The sequence below is a fragment of the Petromyzon marinus genome, chromosome 7 (assembly GCF_048934315.1).
Source record: "Petromyzon marinus isolate PM22_M1 ecotype Great Lakes invasive population chromosome 7, UKy_Petmar_22M1.pri1.0, whole genome shotgun sequence".
Lineage (NCBI taxonomy): Eukaryota > Metazoa > Chordata > Hyperoartia > Petromyzontiformes > Petromyzontidae > Petromyzon > Petromyzon marinus.
The window spans coordinates 8,604,294-8,631,437 of record NC_133673.1 but is presented as its reverse complement, the minus strand read 5'-3'; the positions used below and the strand labels follow the sequence as shown (position 1 = coordinate 8,631,437).

The window sequence follows — 27,144 nt, the reverse complement described above, 5'->3', positions numbered from 1 at the left end:
ATTACAATTAAATTATATACGTAAGGGAAAAATACATTGAGAGGGAGTGGTGGCGCATTGGTTAACACAGAACACTCTTAACCCAGTGACCAGAGTTTCATTCCTGACCAGGACCAACAACCGCTGGTAAATGTTATCTGAACCGGTCCTTCCACACCCTCTTCTCCAACCTACAGTGACCAGCATGGTGAAGATGGCAAGCAACCGCCATGACCAAGAAGGCATGGGGGAAGGCTTTCATCCAGCAGTGGCTGTAAAGTCTAAATAAAAATTACAGGCAGAATATATAACAGGTCCCTGCAGGGTGGGCTGGTAGGAACGTTGGAATTTTGCACAATTTTATTTTTACACCCCAACAGCACGAGATTTCACTTCGTTAAAGTATTGAAAGGGGACGGACGGACGGACACATTAATCTATTGCAGGCTGGTACACTCAGTTTACAACTTCGTTCCTACCAGTATAAAACATTCTAGCACTGTTATATAGCATAACTAATCACAAGTTGTAAAACACTTCTTTTTATCACATCTATTTTTTGTCACGGGAATGCCTGAGAATGTCTCCACAGCTTCGTCAGTGGGGAAACCACAGACCAGACCAGATCTGTTTATATCGATAAGGTTCATGTAGCAGAGTAATGTTTTTTTTTTACGAAGAAAACTGTGAGTCTATATATATATAGCTTCGCTTCTCATCCCACGCCTCTCCCTGCTTCTCCCGTCCCCTCCTGCCCTCTTGCGGGTCAAGGTTTACCCGACGAACATCCGCTCCCTCGGCCTTGGCTCGTGCAGCTCCACGGCGCGCATCGGGGCCATGATCGCGCCGTTCGTGGCGCAGGTAAGTGGCGGGGTGGCGCTCCTTGGCCCCCCCGCCCTTGTGCACAGACAAGCCCCAGGGCAGGGCCGGTTGCTCACGACTGGCGCTCTCGCTCGCGAAAGCCGTGACTCAAAATCAAGAGATTTTTCACGGTCACCTTTGGTGTTTGATTATAGCAACGGTTAGGTGATGCACAAACGACAACTGAGCTTAATGCAACATTGGTTTTCTTTTTTAAGTTTTTCCACTTTTGAAATCGTTATTTGGCACACCTTGGAATTGTACGTTGGCAGAGCCCAAGGCAGTTTTTGAGTCGCTCTCCGGGATTTTATTGTTGGTTTGTGCCAGGCGTTGTTGTTGAACTTGGCATCCCAAGCAACTCCCCAGCACATAGAGTGAAATGTAAGACGTCATGCCAAACAACACGCACTGTGCTACAGTCGGTTAATATAAATTCGTCCTGGAGTGTGTTCAATGCTAAAATCTTACTTTGGTGGTTACATAGATTAAGCAGTGGAAAATAATAAGTTTGACCACAGCGCTAAATGTAAAAGCCATTTCGTACATATGAACACCGTTCCTTTATGTTTTAACATCCTTTTTCTTTTTTTAAACTGGTTAACTACACCTTGTGTGCTAGGTCAAAGCAAAACAGTGTACGAAAGGCATCACTGGAACATACTCTGTGCCTCCACTCACATCATAATGTATTCGTTATCTTGCAGCTTTTACACCTGCTAGGCAGCTCTCGAGGCACTTCAAAGATCTTGACATTGAAACCCAACTAAGCATGGATTACAGAAATAAGTCACAATAAAATCCTCGGCAACATAGAAATACATGACCTGTTACCAGTAGAATCGGCAGCAACTCCTGTGCTGTGATCGCCACCATTAGTCACAACATCAGAGATATTGAAAATAGGTGCAGTGGGCCCCCTAGGCAATTGTGATCACGTCATTTGTATTAGGAAACAATTGCGAGTCCCGTGCCCTTGTACCACATTTACATCACCACTAGAAAAGGGTGCCGGCTGGGTTCTCACGGCAACCCTACCAGGCCAACCCAAACACCAAAGTGGGGCCTTGGGAGGCTCGCCTTTCGAAGAGAGAGCTGCATGCTTTGGGCTGCACGCGGGACCGGTCACGTGTCAATGCAGAAGTGGGATGCACAGCCCAGGTTCATCGGTCACTTAGTCTGACTTCAGGTACATGTTTACAAGTGGTATGGCAGAAAGATTATTCAAATAATAGGGCCTAATGTAAACCTTCATTAAACATTAGCTAATACACGTTTTTTATATAAAGTTTGCTTCTCAAGCCCATGTGGATAGTTCGGTTGCCAGCAGTCCCTGGTGTTCCCAGGATTATCCACATTTTGAAGGTATCTGCCATCCTGAACATACTCTATCTTTTCCTAGGATGTTGAAATAAATTTGCGTGAGCACACGCCGCCCAAGACAATCACATTTACATGTGATTGTCCTCTTTTCTGGTATCGTGAGGTGTTCTTTCCAGGACATGTCCCAGTTTTTTCTGTACCTCAGAGGTGGCGACCATAGAATACGGGGGGTGGGGTGGAGTGGACCAAGGGCACGAAGCAAGAAGGGGCAAAGTTTGGTGACGCGCGGGCTTTGTGCCGTGCTGCTAATATTAAAAATAGTAACTTTATTTCGCCAGGTGAGGCCCACTGAACTTTTTGCTCTTATATTGGAACACAGCTGGGCTGTTCTTGCGCAACCGAGCCTAGCTGCCTGTGGCAATGTAAACAAAGCATTAGAAATCCTTGGCTTTTTAAAACATTACCGCGAGGTACTATAACCGATGGGACAAAATGCTGGTCATGGAGGCTTGAGTGGGAATATCTCCAAAGCAAAAGCTCATAGAAAGGTGATGCAATGAAATCGGACACGTGATATTTTGTCCGCGTCCACATGTGATAAACCAGTGACGAGCTTGCTCGAGGTTTATCTACCCACCTGGCAGCCATGGGCTGGCAGTGATTTTGGAGATAACTGCATCACACTGATAATTTACTCAAACATTTGTATGCGATTGTCGCAAACGGCTACGCACATGCACTTCTATGTGGTATATGCTCGTCATTTCGCTTATGTTAAACTGAATTGCGTGACGCAAAACCGTAATTATTTTTACTGTGACATAATTAGTGCAGTCTTGGCGTGCTTGTACGAGGTGTTGCCTTTGGACTGCCCTGAAATTAACCTTAACACAAATAAGTGAATACAATGTTTGGAATGCTATGACTTACTCTTTAAAATAAAAGTTAATGTCTTGTGACCATTTTGTTACCGATGAGACTAATACCATTTTGTAAGGTAGTGCTGATCAAAAATGGCCGCAATAATCAACATTTTAGATATTTTGAGTTCCGTCGATTCCTGCATAAATAATATTGCACACAGTATGATACATTGACGATGTGTACCTTTGTAAATGCCAAAAGTATTGTCAAGGCAAAACAGCACTGAATATATACATTTTTAATGGTGAAACAAATATTGAGAAATACACATGGGTTGAATAAAATGCTTCATTTTAAAATGGTAGCAGTGAATAGATAATCATGATTAGCTCTCTTGAGGTGCTCTCAGGCAGGACCGCGTGTTGTTTGGAATGACGTCCTCGGTTTCACTCCGTATATTGGGAGCTTCTTTATGAACTGAATTCCTTTTCTTGCACTCAATAATTTAGTTTCTCAAGATGCTTCCAGCATGTGGATCAAAACGTCGAACGATATGCCGTACAACATGCGGTACAACCAAGAAAGACATTAAGAATGCTGAAGAGCACAATTAGCGAAAGCCTACACGGTAGCCTGGCACGTAGTTCACGCTGATAGCCATGTCAAGAAATCAGTAGCACTAAGTGAGCCATGGACTAAATATTCACTAATGAGGTTTTGTGTCCCTACAGGTGATCCTTGATATTTCTATTCCCCTGGCTCTGTGTCTGTTCGGGACCGTGTGCGTCATATGTTCTGTCTTGGCGTTCACCCTACCGATTGAGACAATGGGCCGAGAAATGAAGGTGCGTTCTCATTGTGTCTATGTTTTGTGTGTTGTTCATCATACGAGGAGCGGCGTTGCAGTAGTTAGCGCACTGCGCCTAGGAATCCAGCAACCTGAGAATTAGAATACTAAGTAAAGTTATGTTTACTGACGTTGATTGTTAGAGAGTAGGAGAAGACGAAGTTTAAATTTGCGAAAGAATACACGTGCGTTTTATAAAATATCTCTGAAGCATGGTTTCAAAGCTTAATGGTGTATTGTGCGTTATGCAAAAACAAGTGAGCAATGTATAAACTTGAACACAAATGCGAGTGAAATGTTTTGCTTACAACAGTGCACTCTGTTTGTGCATTTTCATGGAGGCTTCTGTCTCGTCACAGCAAACCAGCTACGTTTAAACCGCACTTTCTTCGCCACTGCTGCTGGACTCCTCGCCGCGAAGGCATGCCGTGGACGCTGCTAAACTCGGAATGGAAGACCTCGTACACTCACGGCTGCAACGCAGACATTTAACACTAAAAGTGACGCCTATCCATGCGCGTCGGGTACAGTGTTGTATGGTGCTCTGCACATTCGGCGGCATTGTATCCTCTGTCTAAAACGGGACGACGGAATCGGCGATGGTGCAATATGGCTTGGACGTCTTGGGAACTGGATAAAAAATCATGATCTGCGGCTCGCGTTTGTGGACACATAAATGCTGTTGCTGATAAGTTCAAGAAGAGTAGTACTGCCCTGTTCCTGGCGGTTTCGCCTATGCCCGTTGTGTATGGGCACACATGGGATATTAAATTGACGTTCGTGGAAGGTTTTTTTTTTAATGCACACTTGGTAGCCAGCACTTGCCTTTAAACTATTAACCTGGCATTGATCCATGAGCATAGTTATGCTGTTTTCACAAAGCGAGCTGAGCCAGCCTGGTTTGTGAATTGGGAATGTGGCCTTGGCCCAGATCACCATAACTGCCTTAAGGGCCATCCATTTAGTACGTATGCATGGAGGGGGGTTAACCCAAATGTGTACGCTTGCGTATGGGGGGGTCTACTGACAATGTACGTACGCATAGGAAACGGGGGGGGGGGAGGGTGAAGCCTCGATAGTCCGGCGGTGGACTATGTTTGCTTAGACACGTTAATATTATTAATCCTTGATCGTTTCTGCGTGGATTAAATATCGGCGGTTCTATAGGATTCGGGGTGGGGGGGGGTGCGTCAAGCGTACGTACACAGGTGGTGGGGGGGGGGGTGTAAAAAGTACGCGTGCGTACAGGGAGGGAGGGGTCAAGTGTTGACAGATTTTTACGTACGTTCTAAATGGATGGCCCCTTATGACGGTGCTGACTTGTCACCAAACCGTCTGCTTCACCAAATTGCATTACCAAGCCCCATCTGAAGTGTGACACGATTTTTTCCCAGGTCATCCTCAGAACAAGCTCCAATGCCACAGGATCAATGTAGAAACAGGAAGTTAACAAATGGTGTCCCTCATCGAGGACCCATTCTGCCACAGAGTTTGTTGCATGACAGTCACATTTCTATACTCTGTGGTTCTTTCGGTAAAGTCACGTAGGTATAAAATTAAATAAATCTCGACGTTTCGGGCGCAACACAAGCGTCCATTTGTGTTGCGCCCGAAATGTCGTGATTTATTTCATTTTATACCTACGTGACTTTAACGAAAGAACCAAAGAGTATGGATTCGTGCAGTCACGAAAGCTTCAAATCAAGATAGTCACATTTCTATTTTAATCGTCAATTGCAGAATTTATGACAGTGAGAATGAAAACCACATTTCATCTTTTTTTGTGTGTGTGTAGACATTGGTGACCGAGTTCAGACCAACAATTCAGGACACTTGAGAAACTGCTTTCATCCTGGATGGCTGAAATCTGAATGCAAACCCAGCTTCTCAGCAGTGCTGGCTGAACACTTTTGCCTCCTGGCTAGCTATAGGGCTTTAATTAAAAAAAAATGTTGCCCAATTTAAGTATACTTTAAACCTTGTTCGTAAAGCAAATTAATTTTGTGATGACTGCTTCCCTCCTGCTGTGGAGGAACGGGATGGGAGGGGCGTGGTGTGGTGGAGGTGTAACCCATGCAGCCAGCCATCTCAAAACGCTTTGGCACACAAGGGTTGTCGCACTGTGCCTGTTTATGAGGACCCTGGCAATTTGTATACATCCCGCTGAGCTATCCGATTATTTAAGTAATCGCTTTCTATCAATTATTGGTTCTACGACTCGACTAATCGGATAGCACATCGGGAAAATAAAAGCCTCACCTTTGTTTGCATACTTGTCTTTAGACGAGTGGTGATGGGCGTGGCTTGAAGGGGGTTTCCTGCCTTCGGGATGCAGGATATCTGTGTGGGCGCAATTTTTAAGGGGGCCAGAGTAATTTATTACAAAGACAGTAATCGATTAAAATGTTTAGTTTAATTTACTTAATTTACTAATCATTGCAGCTCTAGTTACACGCATTGGAACAATTCGTTGCTATTTTTCTGACTTATTATTTACATTTGTTAATTCACTAAAGTAGATGTATTCATTATTTAAGATGAAACATATCTGCACAGTTATGCACTGAACAAATGGAATTTACATAAACAATGATTCTAATTCATGTATATGCACAAATGTTACTTAACAGTGGGTTATTGTACCCTTTCATGATGGTAAAATTTGGATGGTTCCTTTCCTCGTATGTATGTTGAACTTCTTTTGAACCTTACGTAGCCAACCCAGCTAATCGGAGGTGCGGAAAATGACAGCAGTACATTAATTGAAACATTGACACGATATTCTTTAGGTCTTTCGGTAAAAAATAACAAAAAACTACGACGTTTCGATCGCAACAAAAGCATTCGTCATCAGGAAGAGGGGGTTAGCTTCTAAAGGCAAACTGTTTATAAAGGTTTGAAATGGGCGTAGCCCAAATGTCAGCAGCCAATGTTAATGTGAGTGGTGAGCAGCGACCGCGACGGTGGTGATTTTTCCACCAATCAAAGGGCTGCCAAGTAAAAATTAGCATATTAACAGCCATCTCGGGGCGCTGGCCGTGGAGGCCGCTCAACGATCTTGCATCTTCCCGTTGACGAACGCTTGTGTTGCGATCGAAACGTCGTAGTTTTTTTGTTATTTTTCTTTGAACCTATCTACGTGACGTCACCGAAAGACACAAAGAATATGAATTCCCGCAGTCACGAAAGCTTCAAGTCAAAAATTGACACCATAATTAAACTGGGTATTGGTGAGAGGGGATTATTTTTTTTAAATAAAATACTTGTGTGGATGTCTCATGAGCTAATTTCCAGAGCCACTCCTACTAGTATGAGGGATTTACAATAAACCCCACACGATGAATAATGTACACGTACAGCACTTTTGAAAATTAATCTTTTTCCCATTCATACGTGGAGCCGCAAGCACACCGCATGCGCCTGATAACGATGGTTGGCAATCTTGGAACGCTCTCCTCCGGGGGAGAGCGTCGTGGTGGTTTGGTCCCAGGACCTGGAGCGGAGAAACAACGCACGAGTTAACGAGTTACATGCGCAGCCATTTCGTAACTCCACAAACCACGACTGGCTTTCCCCAAGCCGGGCAGATTGTTTGATCGTCCTTCACGCTGGCCAGTGCGGGTTGAAGGAAAGGTAACATGGATTTTGAAGTTGTAGATAGTACGATGCAACAGGTTTTTGTTTGTTGTTAATGCACTACCCTCTTGGCCAGCCACCATGTAGTGCCGCAATCCCTGTGACAAACTCAATCACACGTCCCAGGAACTTTCCAGGCCCATCGGGCATCCTAGTGATTTGGACAAAGGTGAACTCATACCAGTTTCAATAATAGAAAGGCCTTTGTCAATCTACTGCTGGATGACCCCCCCCCAATCCCCCGCTATGCTGCGTTTGATATGGTCGTTGTTTTGACTTCACAGGTTCAAATTTCACTCGACAAATGATGGTAGCCATGGCTGGGAATTGAGCCATTGTTGTCCGGTTCACAGCGCAGTGTGAGGCAAAGCTGCCCAAGGGGCTGTCCATAAATGACGTCATGCACCTAGGGGGGGGTCAGACATTTGTGACGATGTGTGACGAGGTGGGGGGGGGGGGTTGAGAAATGTGACGTCACATCAAAATGCGCAACTTTAAATATAGACAACACGTTCTACTTAAATAGACTTTTTAATCAATGTTTTCTCCTACAACATTAGAGTGCAGCGCCACGTTAAATACGCACTACAATAACAATAGTTTAAAGCGATTTGAAGCATGTTTTATTTTCAAAATGGAAATATGGTTTTTGGGGGGGGAGCAGAGCTTTGTGACGTCATATTTGAGGGGGGTCTGACTTTTTGTGACGCCGTGTGACGAGAGGGGGGGGATCAAAAATCGTCCTAAATCGCGTGACGTCATTTATGGACGGCCCCCAATGTTACGTCCTTTATAATAATAAAAACTCCTTTAAAAAGTTTTTTTGAAAACGGTTTTATTCACAACTTCATTTAACTCACCCTCGAGAAGTGCGTCAATGATGCGGTGCTTGCTCTCACATTCAGTTTTGAGTTTATTTATTTTGGTATAGCCCTGTGAGCCATTCGGCTCTTGAATTGCAACAACAAACAAAAACACAAACAAGAAAACATCTTAAAGTGACTATGTGACTGTGCAAACAGAAAATCCATGAAAAAACAGCAAAATATTCCTGAAAAAAGCACTGTACACCAACGCTGTGTGCAAAAAATCCCAGTGGGATGCAAGCCAACCAACAACAACCACAAGGAAACTTAGATTAAGTCCACCAGTCTAACTCCGTACTACAACAAAACAAACATGTCCAAACCAAAAAACTTTTCCAAATCACCAAAAAAACAAAGTACATAATTGCAACGTAACAGTGATCACAGGCACATCAACGCTTACTTTAAATAATTGGTTATTTTATAAATGAATCTTCAATGTATTACTTTTTTTATTGTGGAGTGAGGGTGCCCGTAACTCGTTCACACGGAGCAGGCGCGCCTTAGACACGTGGCGCCTGCTTCTTGGCGATTCGACGGTTTAGGGACCGCGGCGTTTTTGACCGACATTTAAAATATATCAATAATAAGGCGTCCATACTAAAATTGTAATTGCTTGAAAGGAGCAAATTAATTGATGCATTTATAACGATTTTGATACAGGCGTGCATTGTCTCCGGATCTGAGTACGTGTGCAAAATTTTGAAAAGATTGGACAACAGTAAGTGGACTAACTTTTGATTACAAGATTTGACCACGACCAACAGGAGTGAAGTTAAATGAAACCGTTGAAAAACAATATTGGCGTGTTTTTTTTTACACCGGCACCACATCTCTGAGCGTGGAGATTATATATCTACTGCTTTTGTACCACGTATTGGTAACGTAATTCCAAATAGTTGTTTGCTGAGGATACACATTTTGACCCACCATTAGGACAGAAGACTGAAATTGTAGCATCTTGAAATGTTTTGATCAACTAAAATGCGCACTTGGAAGCGGCTCAAGAGAATGCTTTTTTACTCAGCTTTATCAGTCGTACTAAAAATGGGTGCATGCAGAGGAGGTTGTTTTATCATCATCGATGGCCTAAGCAATTTGCACAATATACGTTTGTTTAAAAAAAAAATAATGTACATAGAGACAGCTGTGTAATTTGTGAAGTTTATTAGCAGGAGTGTGTTTCAATTAGTCTTTGTTAAATGGGTTGTAGTAAAATAGCATTAATCGGTGTTGTTGTCATGTGAAGCAGATGAAATGTTAATTAACTTGCGTTCGCCACACTTACGCGTGTTTTAGTTGTAAAAGTCTTATTTCCTACTGTCGGGCGTTTGCACACGATTTACCTTGCATAGGTTTCTATTTGTCAGAATTCTGAAGTGCCTTTTGTCTGAGAGAACTGAATAATAATCACTGTCAAAGTCATAAACCAATATTTGTGAAAAGTGTACACGTTAACCACATTTGTGTAAAATAAACTCCTTCGCAGCTTACATTTTTTGACTTATTTCATGATAACGTATTTACAAGGTGATCGAGCCCAATAACTCTCCTAGAACTTTAAACTCCTGCATGGGGAAAAAACACAAATTGACGTTTATTCGGTGGTTACTTGTCATAGACACTGGTATAAGTAATGGAGGGATGATTAGGGGTGGCTGTAAGGTCATAGGTTATACATTCCGGTCATCCATGCAAATTGAACGTCTTAAATGCTGTCATTAACGAGTTAACGTGACCACCACGTTAGTTATTACTTTTTTAAGATGATGGGGAAGTAAATTTAAACATGTATACTTATGATGTTAATTACATTTAACAAGCTTTACCATTATATCATTTCTTCTAAACCTTTCTCATTTTGAAAATATTGTAATTGTTGAATATGAATGTGTCCATTTATATCAGCATTACATAACGTCAAGATTACAAGCACTAATGAAGAATAGCTAGTCTTATGCTGTGAGATCACTCCCACCAACAAACACTTCTATGTCTGCTTCAAATGTTTACTTATTGTAAATGTAAAGTGTGTATGCGTGTGAGACTCTAAATGTGTCGTTACAGAATGGAATCAACAAATTGCTGTTACATTTACAGACAATATACGTTTGTGTTATTTTGAGAGTGTCATCATTTGCACACGTGGATGTCAAATGTTCGGACTTGCAAAAAGTAAATAAAATCATTGTGATGGAACATCACAAGTTTACATTTTAATTTCGTTCCTCGTGCGGACACTTTATCATCACCGATTTAAAAAAAAAAAATCTGTAACGCATTGCTACTCTGCTGCATTGAGTGCATGTTTGTTTATGGATACCCACGAGTCTGCTTTTGTTGATGTCATTAAACGTGCACGCATGAAATTCTATTCTGAGTGCCTTTCGCGTACTTGGGCCCGCTTCGTGACGTACTGCGAAGCGAGTCAGTGGGCGGTGTGCGTGCGTGCGTGCTTCGGTGTGCGACATCGGAAGGCGAGGAGGCATCGTTATAAGGGCAAGGAGGGGATAGGCTAGCCATAGTAAGCTCTGCATTCAGGCGCCTCAGCTCACAATCCTCAACACGTTCACGGCTGCTGCTTCGAGACTTGAGGAGCCGCAACAAGAATGCAGAGATTTATTTTGGGTGGAAGCCTTATTTGCTTGTGGTTAATTTCATTTCCACTTGAATCGCGCTCGGCAAACATAGGTAAGCTATGTGTAATGGTTTAATTTTATATGGGGGGTTTTAAAAAAAAAAAATTCGTACAGGTTTTTTTATGCTTTAAATTGAGTGATAATATTGACGTTAACTTTACCAAATTAAAATAACCTTTGAATTAATATCGCAATGCTTGTTTGCGTACAGGTATAACAAATGTAAATACTTTTATCACATGTTTAATGTGTACTCATCTCAAGTTCATTTCAAGTCCTGTAAAACAAAATTCATCTGCCAATCACCCCAAAGAGAAACTTTCTAAAGTTAACTCCTCTGATACCAATAGTTTGGTTGTGTGGTTTTTAGTGTGCATTTTTTTTTACAATTTTAATCTCGGGTCCAAAGCTGCTGTTTTTTAGTGCAATGTTTTAGAAAACAGCAGCTTTCTTTTCATCCAAAAGAAAGCTGCTGTTTTCTAAAACATTGCACTTGAGCTCTGTGTTTTTATGATACAGCAGCTTCAGTAAATTGTTGATTTTGAACAGGAATATTTAACATAAAGAGGCTCCCTCAATTTGAAGTTTGCTGTGTTGTTGAGGGCAAATCTGGTTTTAGGATTTTATTGTATTGTGCTATTGGGGTGTTATCAATTTGTGAGCCGTTTCACGAACTATATTAATACAAACAACATCGTATCACTTCATAATAGTGGATGATCGCATACCTCTGTCAAACTAAAAAATATATACAGTATCTTGATTTGAAGCTTTCGTGACTGCAGGAATCTATACTCTTTGGTTCTTTCGGTAAAGTCACGTAGGTATTTTATTTTACACCTACGTGACTTCACCGAAAGAACCAAAGAGTATGAAACAAATATATATTTTTAAACCAGTGACCGAATTTCGACATTCCGCGTGTGTCTTTTGCGTCCACAGACCCATGCTCCTTGCCACACTACTTCAAAACCAACACGACATGGAGGAAGAACACAGACTACAACATCATTCCCAACACCACCACTCCGCCGTTCAACAACGACAACACCCTTAACAGCGAGTGGATACGCTACGTGTACGGGGCGGGCGTCAAGCTGGTCCAATCCTTTCCGGGATTGTTTCACTGTGGCACGCGGCGGCCCGTGTGGCTGACGGGCACTCCGCCGAGCGTCATCAACACCACAGACGAGGTGCAGGCGTGCGTGCCCTCCTACAACGTGGCCACTGCCAATCCAGACTGCGACACGCAGCTGTACGTCTCCATCCGCCTCTGCCAAATTCCCAACACGCTCGAGACATTTTACGTATACAAGCTTCCCACCACGCCTCCGGACGCAGCCTACTGCACAGGTGCGTTTCGTGGTGGTTTTTTTCGAACGTAACAAAGATCATCTTAACCCCCCCCCAACCCCCTCCCCCGTCAAAATGTTTTTGTGCTCAGTATCCCATGTCATAAGATCCATTCGGATCTCTCGCAAAGCAGTGCCATGGCTCCGTGTTAGATAATTGGTTATTGAAGCAAACATCGTAGAGCCACTTCTGAGATCCCTTAAAGTGATATGTTGCATTTTGTGTCTTATACGCAATTTTTTTAATGTTCAGTACTCTGCCAGTTCGTTTTTTGTTACAGTAATTCTATCGAAAGCATCAATGATAAATAAATTGTTTCCATAAAAGTACATTGGCTCCATCCCGGGTGTTGCAAATTTAAATAAAGCCAGATAATTGTATTTTTTCCTTGCAAGGGGTTCATTGTAAGTCCTGACTGAATTATATACAGTGCACAATTGAAATTTCTCTTTATGTTGTAGGGCAGTGCCATAGATTTTAAATTTTGATTTAAAGCTTTCGTGACTGCACGGATTCATATTCTTGGTTCTTTCGGTAAAGTCACGTAGAAGGGAAACAATAAAATAATAAAAATATAAAACAATAAAATTCTCACGACGTTCCAACTGCAACACAAGCAATCATCATCAGGTGTGAAAACCACAACAAGAAAATTTGAAAATATATAGTGCCATAGATGTGTTTTATCATGACTTCTGCACCTTGTCTCAGCTCCAGTTTAAATTAAAACAAAATTGGGTGTGGTCCTTGCCTGTCTATTGTACTGCATGTGTTTCAGCTCTAATACGAGCTCTCAAACATAACAGACAGTAGTTTCTGCTAAAACTTTGTAAAATATATTTGCTATTAGTGCTTGGCATGGCTTTACGTGTATATGTGTCTGTCAAATGCTAGTGTTCATCAATTGGACCTCAATTTTTTTTTATTGACCTACGGTGGTGAAGTAGTGTTATTTAATGTTGTATTTATTTACTTAAATCATTCAGTTATCTAGCAAAGCCTCAATGAGTCTCCAGACTTTCGTTTGAGATATTTGTATAATTTCATGTCGATCGTTTGGGAATGGCGATGTAAGCCAAAGAACCCGGAGATAACCCACCATGTGCATGTCACTCGCAGCTTTGCTCACACGGATTCAAGATCCATTTTCTAAGCCAAAACTTGCAGAAATGGTGTGACGTGCCAACTATTATTTGCCTCATTAAAAACTTGAATTTAATTACTCCCCGCACCCCCGAGATAATAGGCGGTATGCTCACATCCAACAACAATGTAATGGGGAGGAACACATTCTTGGTGCGAACATTGCGTGATTAGCCCCAGGCTGTTTGTGGTTTACAGCTGGTACTTTTTCAGGAGTCTGGGACGAATAATATATGTGGATTTATTTTTTTATTTCATATGGTAAATATACATTCGGACTGCAATGTTAGGCTGTTGTTTATATTACACATCCTTTAACATCATGGGGAGGGTTAAAATTGTCAATGAACCATTTGCATTAGGTCTTTTTGCTGGAGTAAATAAAGGATCTAATGTAACGTTTCGTAAAACAGGGTGAGGCGTAACTGTGTGTCTGTGTTTTGCACGTACAGAGGGCGACAGAAATGAGTGTTTGGAGAAAACCGATTGCAACCCGCTCACGTCCACGTGTGTGGACATCGTTTATAACACGCTCAACAATTCCGGATTCTACTGCCAGTGCAAGCCTGGGTTTGCCAAGAATCCAACAACAGGAGAATGTGAAGGTCAGGATCATCATACAAATCTCTGCAGGGATCATTACGATAACAAATACAATTCTGCTATCAGCAAAATGCCATGAGCAGATATCCCAGAGCTACTCCTGAGATCACTTTTAAGTAACTTCTTATAACGTCTTATGCACGCGTTCCCGCATGCCTTGATACAGAGATAAGTTCGTTAATATCAGTGAAACTAATGTTACTCTTAATTCTGTGAGCTAGAATCGAGCCAAGTCAAGTGACGAAAAAAACAATTTTAATGCAATGGATTGTTTTTGTATAGCCCTTGGTCACAGGACTGAGACCAAAAACCTGCTACACTTGAGAACCCATTGTTTCATTTAACCAGCCACGTTATGATTTCAGTGTAGCTTCAATGCATTCCAATAAGGTTTTGTATTTTTTAAAGCAGGCTCTGTTGAAGAATTAGTTGGTATTCAGTGCAGCGTTGTGGTTTTTCTTTTTCAGATGTCAACGAGTGTCTCTTACCGCAGCAGTGCCAAACGTCGGCGCATTGTGTCAACACCTTTGGGTCTTTCACATGCGCTTGTAATGCAGGCTTCACAGGCAATGGATACAACTGCCAAGGTAGGCACTGCACAAGTAGCCTGTTTTATGAGTTTGTGTGTGTAGAAATTTAAAGTAAAAAACATTACTCATAACGAAAGTTCTTCCTTTTTTACAAGGCACGGTTTGTGCCTATGCTGTTCATACAATAATGAAGTCGGCCGAGCAGTGGCCCGGTGATTTGGCATACTGCGCGGTGAAACTGGGTCCACTGAGCTATATAGCTATATAGATCTTTTTCAGAAGTGACTTGGTCACAAATTATAGCTCAATGAAGTGGCTCATCGTGTGGATTGTTTTTATAGCAGCTAAATACTCGAAACGCATTGCTAAATGTGGAGGGGAAAAACCAAGCGACCACAGGGAGAACATGCAAACTCCAAATATACAGATGCCATGGATCGGGATCGAACCCACGGCCTCCTGTATACCAGGCGAGGCAGTTAACATCTCCTAGCCACCGTGGTGCCCACGATGTGGGTAGTCCTTCGTGCGGCAGTGGATTTACAACAGGCTATATATTCCAATTGTAACTTTTATGTACGTGAAATTTGTAAAAGTTCTAATTATTCAGCATATATGTAAAAATCGATTACCTATCTGCATATGCAATTCTACCTGCATAGCTAATTGAAGCTCACTCTTTGCCGTATTATTAAAATATCAGACGTTTGTATAAGCTATTGTGACATTCACTGTTGTAAAAACCAGCGTCACTAATTCCAAACCATCACATTCATGACAGCAGCCAAAGGGCTGCAAAAACACGGGAGTGGCATTGAGAAGGGTAGACGGGCGGGGTGGCACACAATGTGTCCGGCAGCGCTTCTCCACTCACCGAGCAGAGCTACACATAGAGAGCTTAGGATCCGGACTAAGCTCTGACCGTTAATCGAAGCCCCTTCAAAAAAACTACTTTTTTTTACCAGGTAAAGCCCACTTGAGCTATATAGCTCTTTTACAGAAGCGACCTGGCAAAACATTATAGCTCAATGAAGTGGTTTATCACGTGGAAATGCATAGCAGCTAATTACTCAACGCATGTTTCTCAATGTGGAGAGAAAAACTGGAGGGCCTGGAGAAAAATTCACGCGACCATGGGGAGAACGTGCAAATTCCAAATTTACAGGCGTCAGGCTCGGGATCGAACCCACTACCTCCTGTATACCAAGCGAGGTAGTTAATATCTTGCCACTGCGGCACCCCCCCCCGCCCCCCTTCCGCTACCTACAGACATCAACGAGTGCTTGACGAACAATGGAAACTGTAGCGACATCTGCGTGAATGAGCAGGGTGGCTACCACTGCGCCTGCCCGGTCGGGTACACGCTGGACCCCATCAACCATGCGGCCTGCTTTGGTAAGCGAAGCCCTGCGGCAGGGTCCCCCCAAATCTGACTTGGTCACGCAAAGTGGACCTAGACTCTGTTTCCTCTACACGTTTTAAAAAAACATCAATTTTTTTTAAAGAGCAGAGCAGGTACCTGGTATGGTTGCCGTCTGTCCATGTTTTTCCGGGATCCGTAGTCATCTTTTTGAAGTAGCCCTACTGCAAAGCCAACCTGCAAGTTTTCCGGGACAAGTTCATGTTTTGTCAAGACAATGTACTGGCATGTAGTTTTCCCATCTTCTGGTTTTGTGAGCTATCATTCTTGCCGAGATATGTCTTGATATTTTTTGTACCTTCAAAGTGGCAGCCATCGTACCAGGTAGTACATGTGTTTGCCAACGCGCGTGGGGAACAAATGTAGATTGATCAACGTTGAATGCGGGACCCATGAAATGGAAAAGGTCTGTTGTATGCCCATTACACAAGGCTCGGTGAAAACGCATTTCCAGTCAAGCTTGTTTCCACCATCTGTTATGTGTTACAGTAAAATGTGATGCTGTGTATAGCTGGTGATGAAAAAAGTAAAGAATTGTGTTCGCTTAAATGGGCGTATTTGTGCATGTACTTGTGTATGTGTTTATATACCTAATTATGTATGGAGCAGGCTCGGAAGGTATCTATTGTTATTGTTTTTTGGTTAAAACTGGTCGAACTCCCTTGCGAACTGAGGGACATCAACTCACCCCAAACTACCTCCTGGATTCTGGACTTGTCTAGCGCAATGTCCAGTACCGTATATCAGTAGAATCCAAAGTAAGCGGTTACCTATGCATAATACGGGTTTTGCTGCAGATGTATTTCCATCACGATCGTCACCACTATTAATATTCTCAATTATGTATTCCTCCAACTAAAGACATAAACGAGTGCATGGTGAACAAAGGGAACTGCTCGCAGAACTGTCAGAATACCGAGGGCAGCTTCGCCTGCACCTGCTGGTCGGGCTACACCATGAACACCACCACCAAGACGTGTGTCGGTAAGCAGTCCTTCCAACGTGCTCCGTGCCGCCCCACAGTTTCCACAATGCACGGCAAACGCAAACGTCTCACCCGCACCCATGAACGCATCCGTCTTTTAAGATCCTCGCCCCTCTCCATCTCTCCTGTCTTATCTCATTGTACCTCTCTACACACACACACACACACTCTGCTCCAGCAGCAAAAGCTTTCTGCTGAGGCCCTCGGTCAACCTTGAGTCAGTGGGACATCGCTCATTCTCCTCTGCTGCTCCCACGTTCTGGAACTCCTTTCCTTGTAGCCATCAGTGCTGTTAATTTCCTCTTGAAGTCCAGGATCACAACATTTTTTTCCATTCTGCCTTTGATGGACTGCCCCTCTATTAAATAAAGTATACCCACTGTTTCTGTACAGCGTACAGAAGTAGTCGCATTCAGATGCTATATAAATTCAAATTGTATGATATTCTGTTATTTGTTGCAGAGAGCAGAATTGTTCATGGACAAAAAGGGCTTACATTGTGAACCATTGCTTTTGTGACTTAGGAAAATTATTCCATGCTCAGTAAAGTTGCTTTGGTTAACACTTGGGTTTATTTCAATCGAAACTAGTTTTCAGTATTTGTTGTTGATGTCTGTTTGTTTGTGTTTATCTTAGACATAAATGAATGCCTGAACAATCCATGTGGAAGTAGTGGATCTTGCTCGAACATCGATGGATCTTATATCTGCAACTGCTTGAGAGGCTATCAGCTGAACTCTGCAAGGATCTGTGAAAGTATGAAATATCAACATGTGTACATAACACTCTTCTGAATTCTAATCGAATTCGCTGTGTCCTTAACCACGTATAAAATGAGTAATGCGAATTCCAACCGACTGTTTACAATTGGAATATGCGTTGCTGAATTTCCGATTTTTTTGTGCTGTCATACATGTACATGAACAATTACACATACTTGACAAAGTAACCAACGCACTCAACAAGTGCAGCAATGTGTACATTCAACATAATTATAAATATATACCATATATCGGTGCAAGATAAATGAACTTGACTGTCATTGTACCAGAGAATACATGAACAAAGATTTACTCTCCCTTTGTTTTTCAGACATTAATGAATGTTTGACAAGTGCCTGTGGCCCCAACGCAATCTGCACTGACCTCATCGGGTCATTCACCTGTCAGTGCCAACCCGGATACTCCTCAAATGGAACAATGTGCCTCGGTAAGATCAGCGTCAGCCCACAATCCACTTGTGCTTTCCGTAACATTTGAATACAATTCAACTTTGACTTCACTCTCTGCTCGTAAAACAGATTTGCGGTTGATGCTTTTACTGCATTCATTACGCTTTGTAGACATCAACGAGTGCGCCAACACTGCCAGTCCCATGTGCCCCATCGGAACGTGCGAAAACCTCCCCGGATCATATCGCTGCCACTGCCCCTCCGGTTACACCGCAGCCAACAACACCTGCAGAGGTTGGTGACATTGACGTCGGCAGACACCAACAGTGGCTGAATAGTCTTAAAATGTCATTGTGTGATTTTTTTTCAGCCATGTGCTTTTCTCACTGTGACTTTAGTTAGTTGGAGGTATCACTATTCTTTGCTTTCGAATTGCTCATGAGGTGTCGGGAATCCTGGGAACGATGTTTGATCGTTCGTCCGTGGGTTCACTTGTTTGGCCAGGAAGGACCTCGCGCATTTTTTTTTTGCTCACATTTCGTGTGCTTTGGTTGCAGATGTGAACGAGTGCCTGATAATCCCATCCCCCTGTGGATCCAACTCGATCTGCCAAAACACTCCTGGCTTCTACACCTGTCTGTGCAGCAGTGGCTTCACGAGCGTGTCAGGCGTCTGCCAAGGTGAGGAGGCCCACATAACCCAACAAACAGATAGGGCCCGAATTGTGGCTTGTTGCCGAATGTTCATGTCACCAATAATGGGGCCAATTGGCAAAGCGATGAGTTGCATGCCATTTTGTCAGAATGTGAATCAAGCACAGTGCATGTAACATCGTGTAAGTGGTCAAACACATTTTGTCTTACAACTTTTCTTAATTGTTGTTAATCTTCTCTACCTTTCCGCACCTTCGATTGGCACGGGTTGGCTACATACAGTGCGAAAGAAGTTCAACATACCGAAGTCAATTTATGCGAAACTGATTGTTCATTGCTAAATGTATATGCGAGTCGCATACTTTGTTTTATATATGTACGAATAATAACAACATTTGTCATTTAACACTGCCTTGCAACAGATAAATGAATAATATTCTAACATTTTATTATGTACCATAATATTCCTATATGTATTGCCTGCAGCTCTCTTTGATTTTTCTTGATATATATAAAACACTCAAAACAAAAATGTTACGTTTGTGCACCGCTTCAACAGACATCAACGAATGCCTAGCCAATCCTTGCGCAGCCCCAGCGTCGTGCATCAACACAGCAGGTGGCTTCCAGTGCAACTGCCCCCTAGATTACCAGCTCAATGGAAACATTTGTGAAGGTCAGTAGCAAGCACTAACCCACTCAAGCTGCGACAAAAGTTACATTTTACATTGATATCTCATAACTATTTTTCGGTTCATTGTATTTTATACGTATCATTTGCACGTCACTGCTTTTACTTCGTTTACCTATTCTTCATTTAGCAAGTTGTGTTTTCATTTGCAGGTCCGTATTGTCCTGTCAATGGAGTGTGCAATTATCCCAATGGCTACATTGCTTACCTCAACTACAGCAACAACGCGGACGCGCACTGGAACTTCAACTACAGCGCGAGCAGCGGCATCAGTGGTAAGCGGTTCGCCTCTATACACTGGTCACCGTGTGTCCACGCTAGGACCTGATGTAAGCTGACGTGCATAGCGATTGCTGTCGTGGTGGAGTTGACCATATGTTTCTGGGATAATCCCTTTGGACTCCACACCAAGCTGTGTCTTTTTGTGTCACGTATAAGGTGCTACATTCGTGAACTGATGCAATGAAAATCAGGATAATTCACAATAATAGCATGGTCTTTTCTACCATAACAGAGAAAAAATTATATAACTTGACATTTTGGCAGACTGGCCCAACCTTATTTATGCCCATGTTTTTGTTTTCCCCTATGGGCAGGGTACAAATATGCGTGAGTTTATTTTTACGGTTCATTTTGCCACTTGATTATTCATAGCAATGAGTTGACACCCACGTTGATTTCTTCTTCCGTCTGCGGGGAAAACACAGGTGTGACGCTGACTGTGGAAAAGTTCTGCACCCAGAAAAACCAGGACTATTTGGATTTGGGCCTGGGAAGCAACTACCTTGACCAGACCACGATCAAACAGTCGATTTCAGGCAACAAGACAGCGGGCGAGACGATCTCTCTGGCGTTTACTCCCGGCACGCCGGCCTACATGCACTTCACATCCGACCGCGATATCAACTGCACAGGCTTCAAGTTTCACTTCACAACAGGCAAGCTTTCCTTTGAAGATTATTGTAAAATTCGACCTCGTCCAAGTTATGAAATTGAAGGATTAATGTATGTATAGCAACATAGCGTATGCATGCATTTTTCTTGTAAAAGAGTTTGCAATGTGCTCTGTTTTGAACAAATAATTTCTCCTTGACAGCCACGTATTCCAGGTAAAATGTTTGTAAAATTGGTGATTCCCGACCACGAGTAACATCGGTAGCGAGTGATTTGTGAACCTGTCCTGGGCTCTCCTTTACCAAACCCACACGGACCAGCGTGGTGAAGTATGGTTTAAAAAATCCCCGTGACTAAAAGGCATGGGAAGACCTTCATCCAGTGGTGGATTAACAAAGGTCTGCAAATTATCATTATTTTATTATAAATGTGATATTTTCAGGGTTTACAGTAGCAAATGGAGAATCTTCATTGGATAATGAAAGATAATGAATAAGAATAGGTTTTACCTTTTCTGGCCAGAAAGGGTAAAACCTATTATATTTCGATACTGGCAAGGGAGGTCCCAAAGACAATGCAGCCGGTATATATTTTAAATGTGTCATCGAAATTACACTTTTCATCTTCATGCGCACATGTCTTGCAGCGGTCAACCAGTGCACAGTACCTGGCCAGAAACTCTGCAGTGAAAACGCTGTGTGCATCAGCACGCTGGGGACATCGGCCTACACCTGCCAGTGCAAAGCTGGCTACACAGGAAATGGCACCGTCTGCACGGGTATGCGGTCCAGCTGCCTTGAAGACACTGCCATCACTACAGTCACTTCAGTCACTCGCTGCTCTTATCCGTAGCAATTCGAGGGAGCTGCTATTTATGGCTCCCATTATACTGGTAGGAACGAAGTTGTAAACTGAGTGTACCAGCCTGCAATAGATTAATGTGTCCGTCCGTCCGTCCCCTTTCAATACTTTAACGAAGTAAAATCTCGTGCTGTTGGGTGTAAAATCAGCAATAGACAGCGCAGAGACTTGTCCTACCAGCCCACCCTGCAGGGACCTGTTCCACGTTTTATGGTGATACTTTTTAATGGCGTCGTTTATGCAAATTGCATATCACAATCGCCGAGAAACCAAAGACAAGGCAGCCAGGTGGTGAGCTACTGCCAACAATTGACCAAGCTCTGCCGTCCGCTAAATATAAAGGTGTTTCAGCCCATTGAGTATCAGGCCCATGTAGCATCACCTAGTGCTGCACAGGGACAGCTGTCATTGGGGGTCCCCTCGGTTAAAAAAGAGAAATCACAGGTGGGCATATAAGGTGCTTTGAAATGCTGGGTCATTTAAGTTCCCAATAAATGCGAATCGTAATCGTGTAAATTACTGCCGAGTGTTTTGACAGCAGGATATAAATGTTATATCGAGATAATGTGTGTAAAACCCTTATCTGCATGCCAATAACGTCCATGTTGGAGGTAGTACAGCAAGTATAATTTGCAGGCTGTCTGTGCGTGGACATTTACTGGGCTCACTCTGAGCACACTACGTTTGCGTTCATTGCAAAAACGCTTGGAAATTATTTCGACAAACATTCCAGAGCAGGAGTCCCCTGATATGAGTCTCCAAGGCCCAGTGACGCTAACCTGGGAAAGTTTAAATTGTTGAAGGTGCAGCCCTGCAATTCCTTGCTCACGCCACGAGAGGGAGCTCTCTAAAGATATTAAGGAAAAGAAACACATCACTATAAGCTTAAGCAGACACTGAGCACGGACACTGTTCGTACATATCAATCTCTGAGGCCAATGCATTTAGAGTCTGTATAAATAGCCACAGAGTGTGGGCCCATACAGAGTGCGCGTGTGTCCCCTTGTCCTTATTTGAATTTCCTCAGACGTGGATGAGTGCCTGACTCTGAACAAGTGCGGAGCTAACCAGGTGTGCAGCAACAATGTCGGCTCCTATAGTTGCATCTGCGTCGCAGGATTCAACACAGTTGGAGGCACCTGCCAGGGTAAATCCACCCACACACCGGAGATGAGGAAGGAAAAGAAGCTAACCAACCCCCACCTACACCCCCCGCCCCCTCCCAACAAATATTAATAAAATTAACTATCAGGATTTGGGAGTGTGATTAAAATTAAGTGTTTATAAATTGTTGTCTTGTTTTGTTTCTGTGTCAAGTTGCTTGTTCCCCCACCCCTCCCCATATCTCATTTGTGCAGCTTTGTTTTCTGCATTGACCAGCCACATGCCATGGGCATAATTTTCATGCATTTTAAGTAATCTGCGACCACAATCACCCTTTGTTGCATGCATCGTGAGCATAGGAATCAATTATACTGGTAGGAACGAAGTTGTAAACTGAGTGTACCAGCCTGCAATAGATGAATGTGTCCGTCCGTCCGTCCCCTTTCAATACTTTAACGAAGTGAAATCTCGTGCTGTTGGGTGTAAAAAAAATTCCAATGTTCCTACCAGCCCACCCTGCAGGGACCTGTTCTTCTGCCGCTATCACTCACGCTTTGTTGTTGCGCTACGGCGTTGGTGCCTGTGTGCAGACGTGGATGAATGCGTAAAGAAGCCTTGCCCAGTGAACACCGTATGCCTGAACACGTTCGGCAGCTACACCTGCCAGTGTGCCGCAGGCTACATCTACCTGAACAACACATGCACCGGTGAGGATACCAATACAACGGCGATTTGTAATTACTGCACATGGCATCTTAATGAAACTTTATTTTTTCCAAGACGCTGCGGTATGCATGCATAGCTTTCAAATTCGACGTGATGACGCCTGCAATGGGAAGTGGTCAGCGAGACGACTCTGCTGACCTGGCCTCTGAATGTTCTTCTCTCTCTCATTGCAGACCTCAACGAATGCAGCAGCGTGAACCTCTTCTCTTGCCCACCGAACTCGAAATGCGTGAATGCCATCGGCTCCTACAGCTGCCAGTGCGTGCCTGGCTACCAGGACGTGAAGGGCGCGTGCCAAGGTCAATACCTCCTCTGCACTATTCAAGCAGCAGCAGCAGCTGGCGGAGGATGTTAAGAGTGTGAATGTGTGAATAATGTCACTGACACTTGTCTATGCAATGAAACCACATAATCGGGTGTTAATTGTGTTGATTGGTACTTTTACATTGACTCAACACTCGGGTGAATGTTTATCTTGACTGTGTTCTTGTCCTGTTTCACCCGAAGCCAATAGTTGATGTGTCATTGGATGTACAACACACCCTAACCTGCATGTATACATCAAAATGTATCTGCTCATGGTGCCTCCTGAAAAAAAAAACACTGTTGAAGAAGGCCAGGGGAAGCCATCTCAACTATCCTTCCCTAGTTATTGAAACTCTAGCTGTATTGAGGTGAAGAGAGAGAGAGAGGGATCGGCTGAGATGGATAGAACTTGTGGCCATGAACCTGTCTTCGGGTAGAATGTGTGTTTGATGTCGGAGGCGTGTCCCTGCTGTTTGTATCCTGAGCTGCTCCAGTTACTGCTCCTGGCGATGGGAGACTGCGATCAGTGACGACAGCAACAAAGTTGCAATAATTTCTCGCCCATGCCCGTGTACCCCCCCCCCCCCAACACAGATGTGGACGAGTGCCTTCGCGACAACGGGGGCTGCCAGCATCTCTGCTTCAACAATGTGGGCAGCTACCGCTGCGGATGCCGCCCCGGTTACCTGAGCGCCGGGCTCAACGGCTACATGTGTATCGGTGAGTGCCGGAGCTTCGCTGCTCCCGTCTGCAAACGCGACACATGCGGCACAAGCCGCGGTGTGAACGTAACCATTGCTGGGGCAAGCGGGTGCTTGCCCCAGCCGCAGTTTTTCATGAATGTTTAGTTCATGGTTTCCATGGTAAGTTTGTTTACTTTTGTCCCCCACCCAGTTACTTCATGTTTTCCTTTTTTAGAAAATGTAAATGGAGTTATATTCTTAGTTTTTTCGGTAAAGTCACGTTGAAGAGAAACAACAAAATAAAATATATATAAAACAATAAAAAATTCTCACGACGTTTCGACCATAACTCAAACGGTCATCATCAGGTGTGTTGGTTTGCAAACCAAAAAAACTAAGAATATGAATTACTGCAGTCACGAAAGCTTTAAATCAAAATGTAAATGGAGTTGTTGTTTTTTCTCCGACAAAAAAATATCTTTTTTTTAGGTTTTGATGTCAGGTGCTTTGACATGCCGTGTCATTTAATCGCCTACAAATGAAAATTTTTTTTTTTTGTTTTTTGGATGAAAATAACCCTTTGAGTGGAACATGCAATGCATTGATCACTATAAGTAAGCACGTTTTTTGTGGTCATTGCCAAAAAACTCGGGGTTCCCTGGGTGATTTTCTGGGCGATGCTCATGATGGGCACATGTTGTCCATGTTTCCACAGACATTGACGAGTGCCAGAACCCAACGCTGAACAACTGTAATCAGAACGCCGTCTGCACCAACACACGTGGGTCCTTCAAGTGTGCCTGCAAACCCTACTTCAAAGGGGATGGCATCACTTGCGATGGTATGTCACACGTGCAACTGAATCCACCACGACCATCCCAGCATACATGAAAAAGTCGTTTCATCTTAATAAGTCTGATATACATGTCTCCCTAATCAAGAAAGGTGGATAAATGATTTTGCTCTGAATTTCAGTTGCAATTAATTGAAATACTTTGCCAAACTAAATAGCCATGTCAGGTTTACACTTTTGATCTATTAAAATATCTTAAATGTATGTCCAAAATGGTGGAATGGCCCAGCAGTTCTTTTCACGTGCTGTGTATCGCTCTTCCATCCTAGGCTGCTACTGCCCTTCCCAGGACCTTGCCACAAACAGTCTTGAAGTGCCTGCGAAGCACGCATGCCCCTGCTTCACGGGCTACATCACGAGCCCAAACTACCCTGGAAACTACTCCCTCAACACCAACTCATACTGGTTCTTCGACAGTGCACAGTTCAACAATGCCTCCGTTAATTACAATGGTGAGTGAGGCTTAAAAATACATTTTCAAAGCAATTTTTCTCCAATGATAGCGTTTGTGAAAGTGTGTTGCTCGCTTTTACTCTACCCTGTGAATCTCGTGACCTGAGTTTAGTTCCTAGCCACAGCTAAAATGATTAATATCTGAACCAGTCCTGGGTCTCCCCTCTTCACCACCCTGCATTAACCAGCCTGACGAAGCACGGTCAAACAACCCTAATGACCAACACGGCCGCATTGGTGTGGAAAGTTTCTTCATCTGGAAGGGAATTGACATTGGGCCGTACATGGTGATTGTAATTATTTTCGCAAATGCCCACCACAGGATTGTACTTCAAAATTTGGAACATGTCGTTGGAGAAGACGGACGACTACGTGGACTACGGCTGCGGCATGGATCCACCGCAGATCCGCCAGGGCAGGCTCACGGGGGAGAAGATTGACCTCAGCTCCTTCGTCTTCTACTCCCTCAACTGCAGCGGCACCAGCACCTGGGTCCAGTTCCACTCAGACGCCAACGAGCCCCGCACCGGCTTCAACATCGAGTTTGAGTACAGTGAGTCGCCGCCACATTCACGGCCGTAGGTTCCTCTCGGTGCCGTTTGTCAAGTTGATTTGCCTCACTGTGACATTGGCAGATGCGGATACCCGATGCACAAAAGGAAAAATGATAAACTCTCCAGTGTGCGACTGCGATTGTTCATAACGGACCGTACAACGTGTAACTACGCAAATGCACAATCCACAAGGTGATAGTTTGGCTTGATCATCCGAAAGTGAAATTGTAGTTGTTGCTCTGTGTGTATGTCGAACTTCTTTCACACCGTACGAAGCCAAACTAACTAATTGGAGGTGCTCTGCATCTACATCAGCCATACGAAAGAAGAAGACTGACATTGCAATCTGCCTCTTTGTCTGTGCTATTCTCTCTCTCTCCCTCTCCAGTTATCAACCCCTGCAGAAACAGCTGCGACCCCAACGCCATCTGCGACATCAGCAACCCTCAGTCTCCACGTTGTGTCTGCCCCAGCGGATGGGTGGGCACTGGGAAGAAATGCTATGGTGCGTATTGCTAGAATTGTTTTTCACAACCTCCATTTGCCTGTGATCAGCAAGTCAGTACATGTAAAAGGAAGAAGGGGGCTCTGAAGCCTGAACATTTCCTCCGTGTTTGTTGTGCGTGACAGATGTGAACGAATGCCTAAACCCTTGCACTTGCCCCGCATCCACAACGTGCATGGATTTGGATGGTGGATTCAAATGCATCTGCCCTCCCGGTTACATCTTCTCCAACAACGTGTGTGTGGGTAAGTGAATGCAAAACATCAAGTATTTTCTAAGAAAGTTTGGCTTTTTGTTGAGAGTAGATAGATCAAGCGGATAGAAAAAGTCCACTGTGAAGCAAATTTTCTCATCGATCTGAGGAGAGCTGGTATAGTGTTTTTTTTCAAGCTACCAAAAGTGCATGGGTCATAGGCTACATATGGCGCACTTGTCTGCATCCTCATTAAGTCAAATGTTCTCATGGGTTTATCCACAGAGGACACCTGCCCTTTCACGGAGATCCTGGACGAGAAGAACTACACGGTCACGTTCTGTAACCGATCGTCGGGCTTCATGCGGTCCCCGCGATGGCCCGGTGAATACCGGCCTGAGGAGAACGTGGCCTGGTTTTTCAACCTCACCAACTACTCGGGTACGATGAG

General features: G+C 43.6%; 2 protein-coding genes across 8 annotated transcripts in view; both read left to right on the top strand.

The window, feature by feature from the left end:
* SVOPL (SVOP like) overlaps positions 1-4,931 on the top strand; it is a 61,553-nt gene extending 56,622 nt beyond the window's left edge. For 3 of the 7 annotated variants that reach the window (XM_032948961.2, XM_032948960.2, XM_032948959.2), the window contains exons 14-15: positions 751-840; positions 3,756-4,205. In XM_032948961.2, the coding sequence (XP_032804852.2) occupies positions 751-840; positions 3,756-3,974 (309 nt within the window). In that variant the 3' untranslated portion in view covers positions 3,975-4,205. The other 4 variants (XM_032948963.2, XM_032948962.2, XM_032948964.2 and 1 more) reach the window with 3 other exon arrangements.
* Positions 4,932-5,087: 156 nt separating this feature from the next.
* The window catches only part of LOC116939917 (uncharacterized), a 40,891-nt gene continuing 18,834 nt past the window's right edge, over positions 5,088-27,144 (top strand). Inside the window, exons 1-24 of the mRNA XM_076065330.1 lie at positions 5,088-11,064; positions 11,955-12,365; positions 13,961-14,113; positions 14,579-14,698; positions 15,911-16,036; positions 16,923-17,045; positions 17,683-17,802; positions 18,139-18,255; positions 18,389-18,511; positions 18,775-18,897; positions 19,430-19,546; positions 19,714-19,836; positions 20,269-20,499; positions 21,102-21,233; positions 22,344-22,463; positions 23,011-23,127; positions 23,320-23,445; positions 24,047-24,172; positions 24,851-24,976; positions 25,258-25,440; positions 25,764-25,994; positions 26,384-26,500; positions 26,626-26,745; positions 26,979-27,134. Of these exons, the coding sequence (XP_075921445.1) occupies positions 10,983-11,064; positions 11,955-12,365; positions 13,961-14,113; positions 14,579-14,698; positions 15,911-16,036; positions 16,923-17,045; positions 17,683-17,802; positions 18,139-18,255; positions 18,389-18,511; positions 18,775-18,897; positions 19,430-19,546; positions 19,714-19,836; positions 20,269-20,499; positions 21,102-21,233; positions 22,344-22,463; positions 23,011-23,127; positions 23,320-23,445; positions 24,047-24,172; positions 24,851-24,976; positions 25,258-25,440; positions 25,764-25,994; positions 26,384-26,500; positions 26,626-26,745; positions 26,979-27,134 (3,523 nt within the window). The 5' untranslated portion in view covers positions 5,088-10,982. The remainder of the gene's footprint in view (positions 11,065-11,954; positions 12,366-13,960; positions 14,114-14,578; positions 14,699-15,910; positions 16,037-16,922; positions 17,046-17,682; positions 17,803-18,138; positions 18,256-18,388; positions 18,512-18,774; positions 18,898-19,429; positions 19,547-19,713; positions 19,837-20,268; positions 20,500-21,101; positions 21,234-22,343; positions 22,464-23,010; positions 23,128-23,319; positions 23,446-24,046; positions 24,173-24,850; positions 24,977-25,257; positions 25,441-25,763; positions 25,995-26,383; positions 26,501-26,625; positions 26,746-26,978; positions 27,135-27,144) is intronic.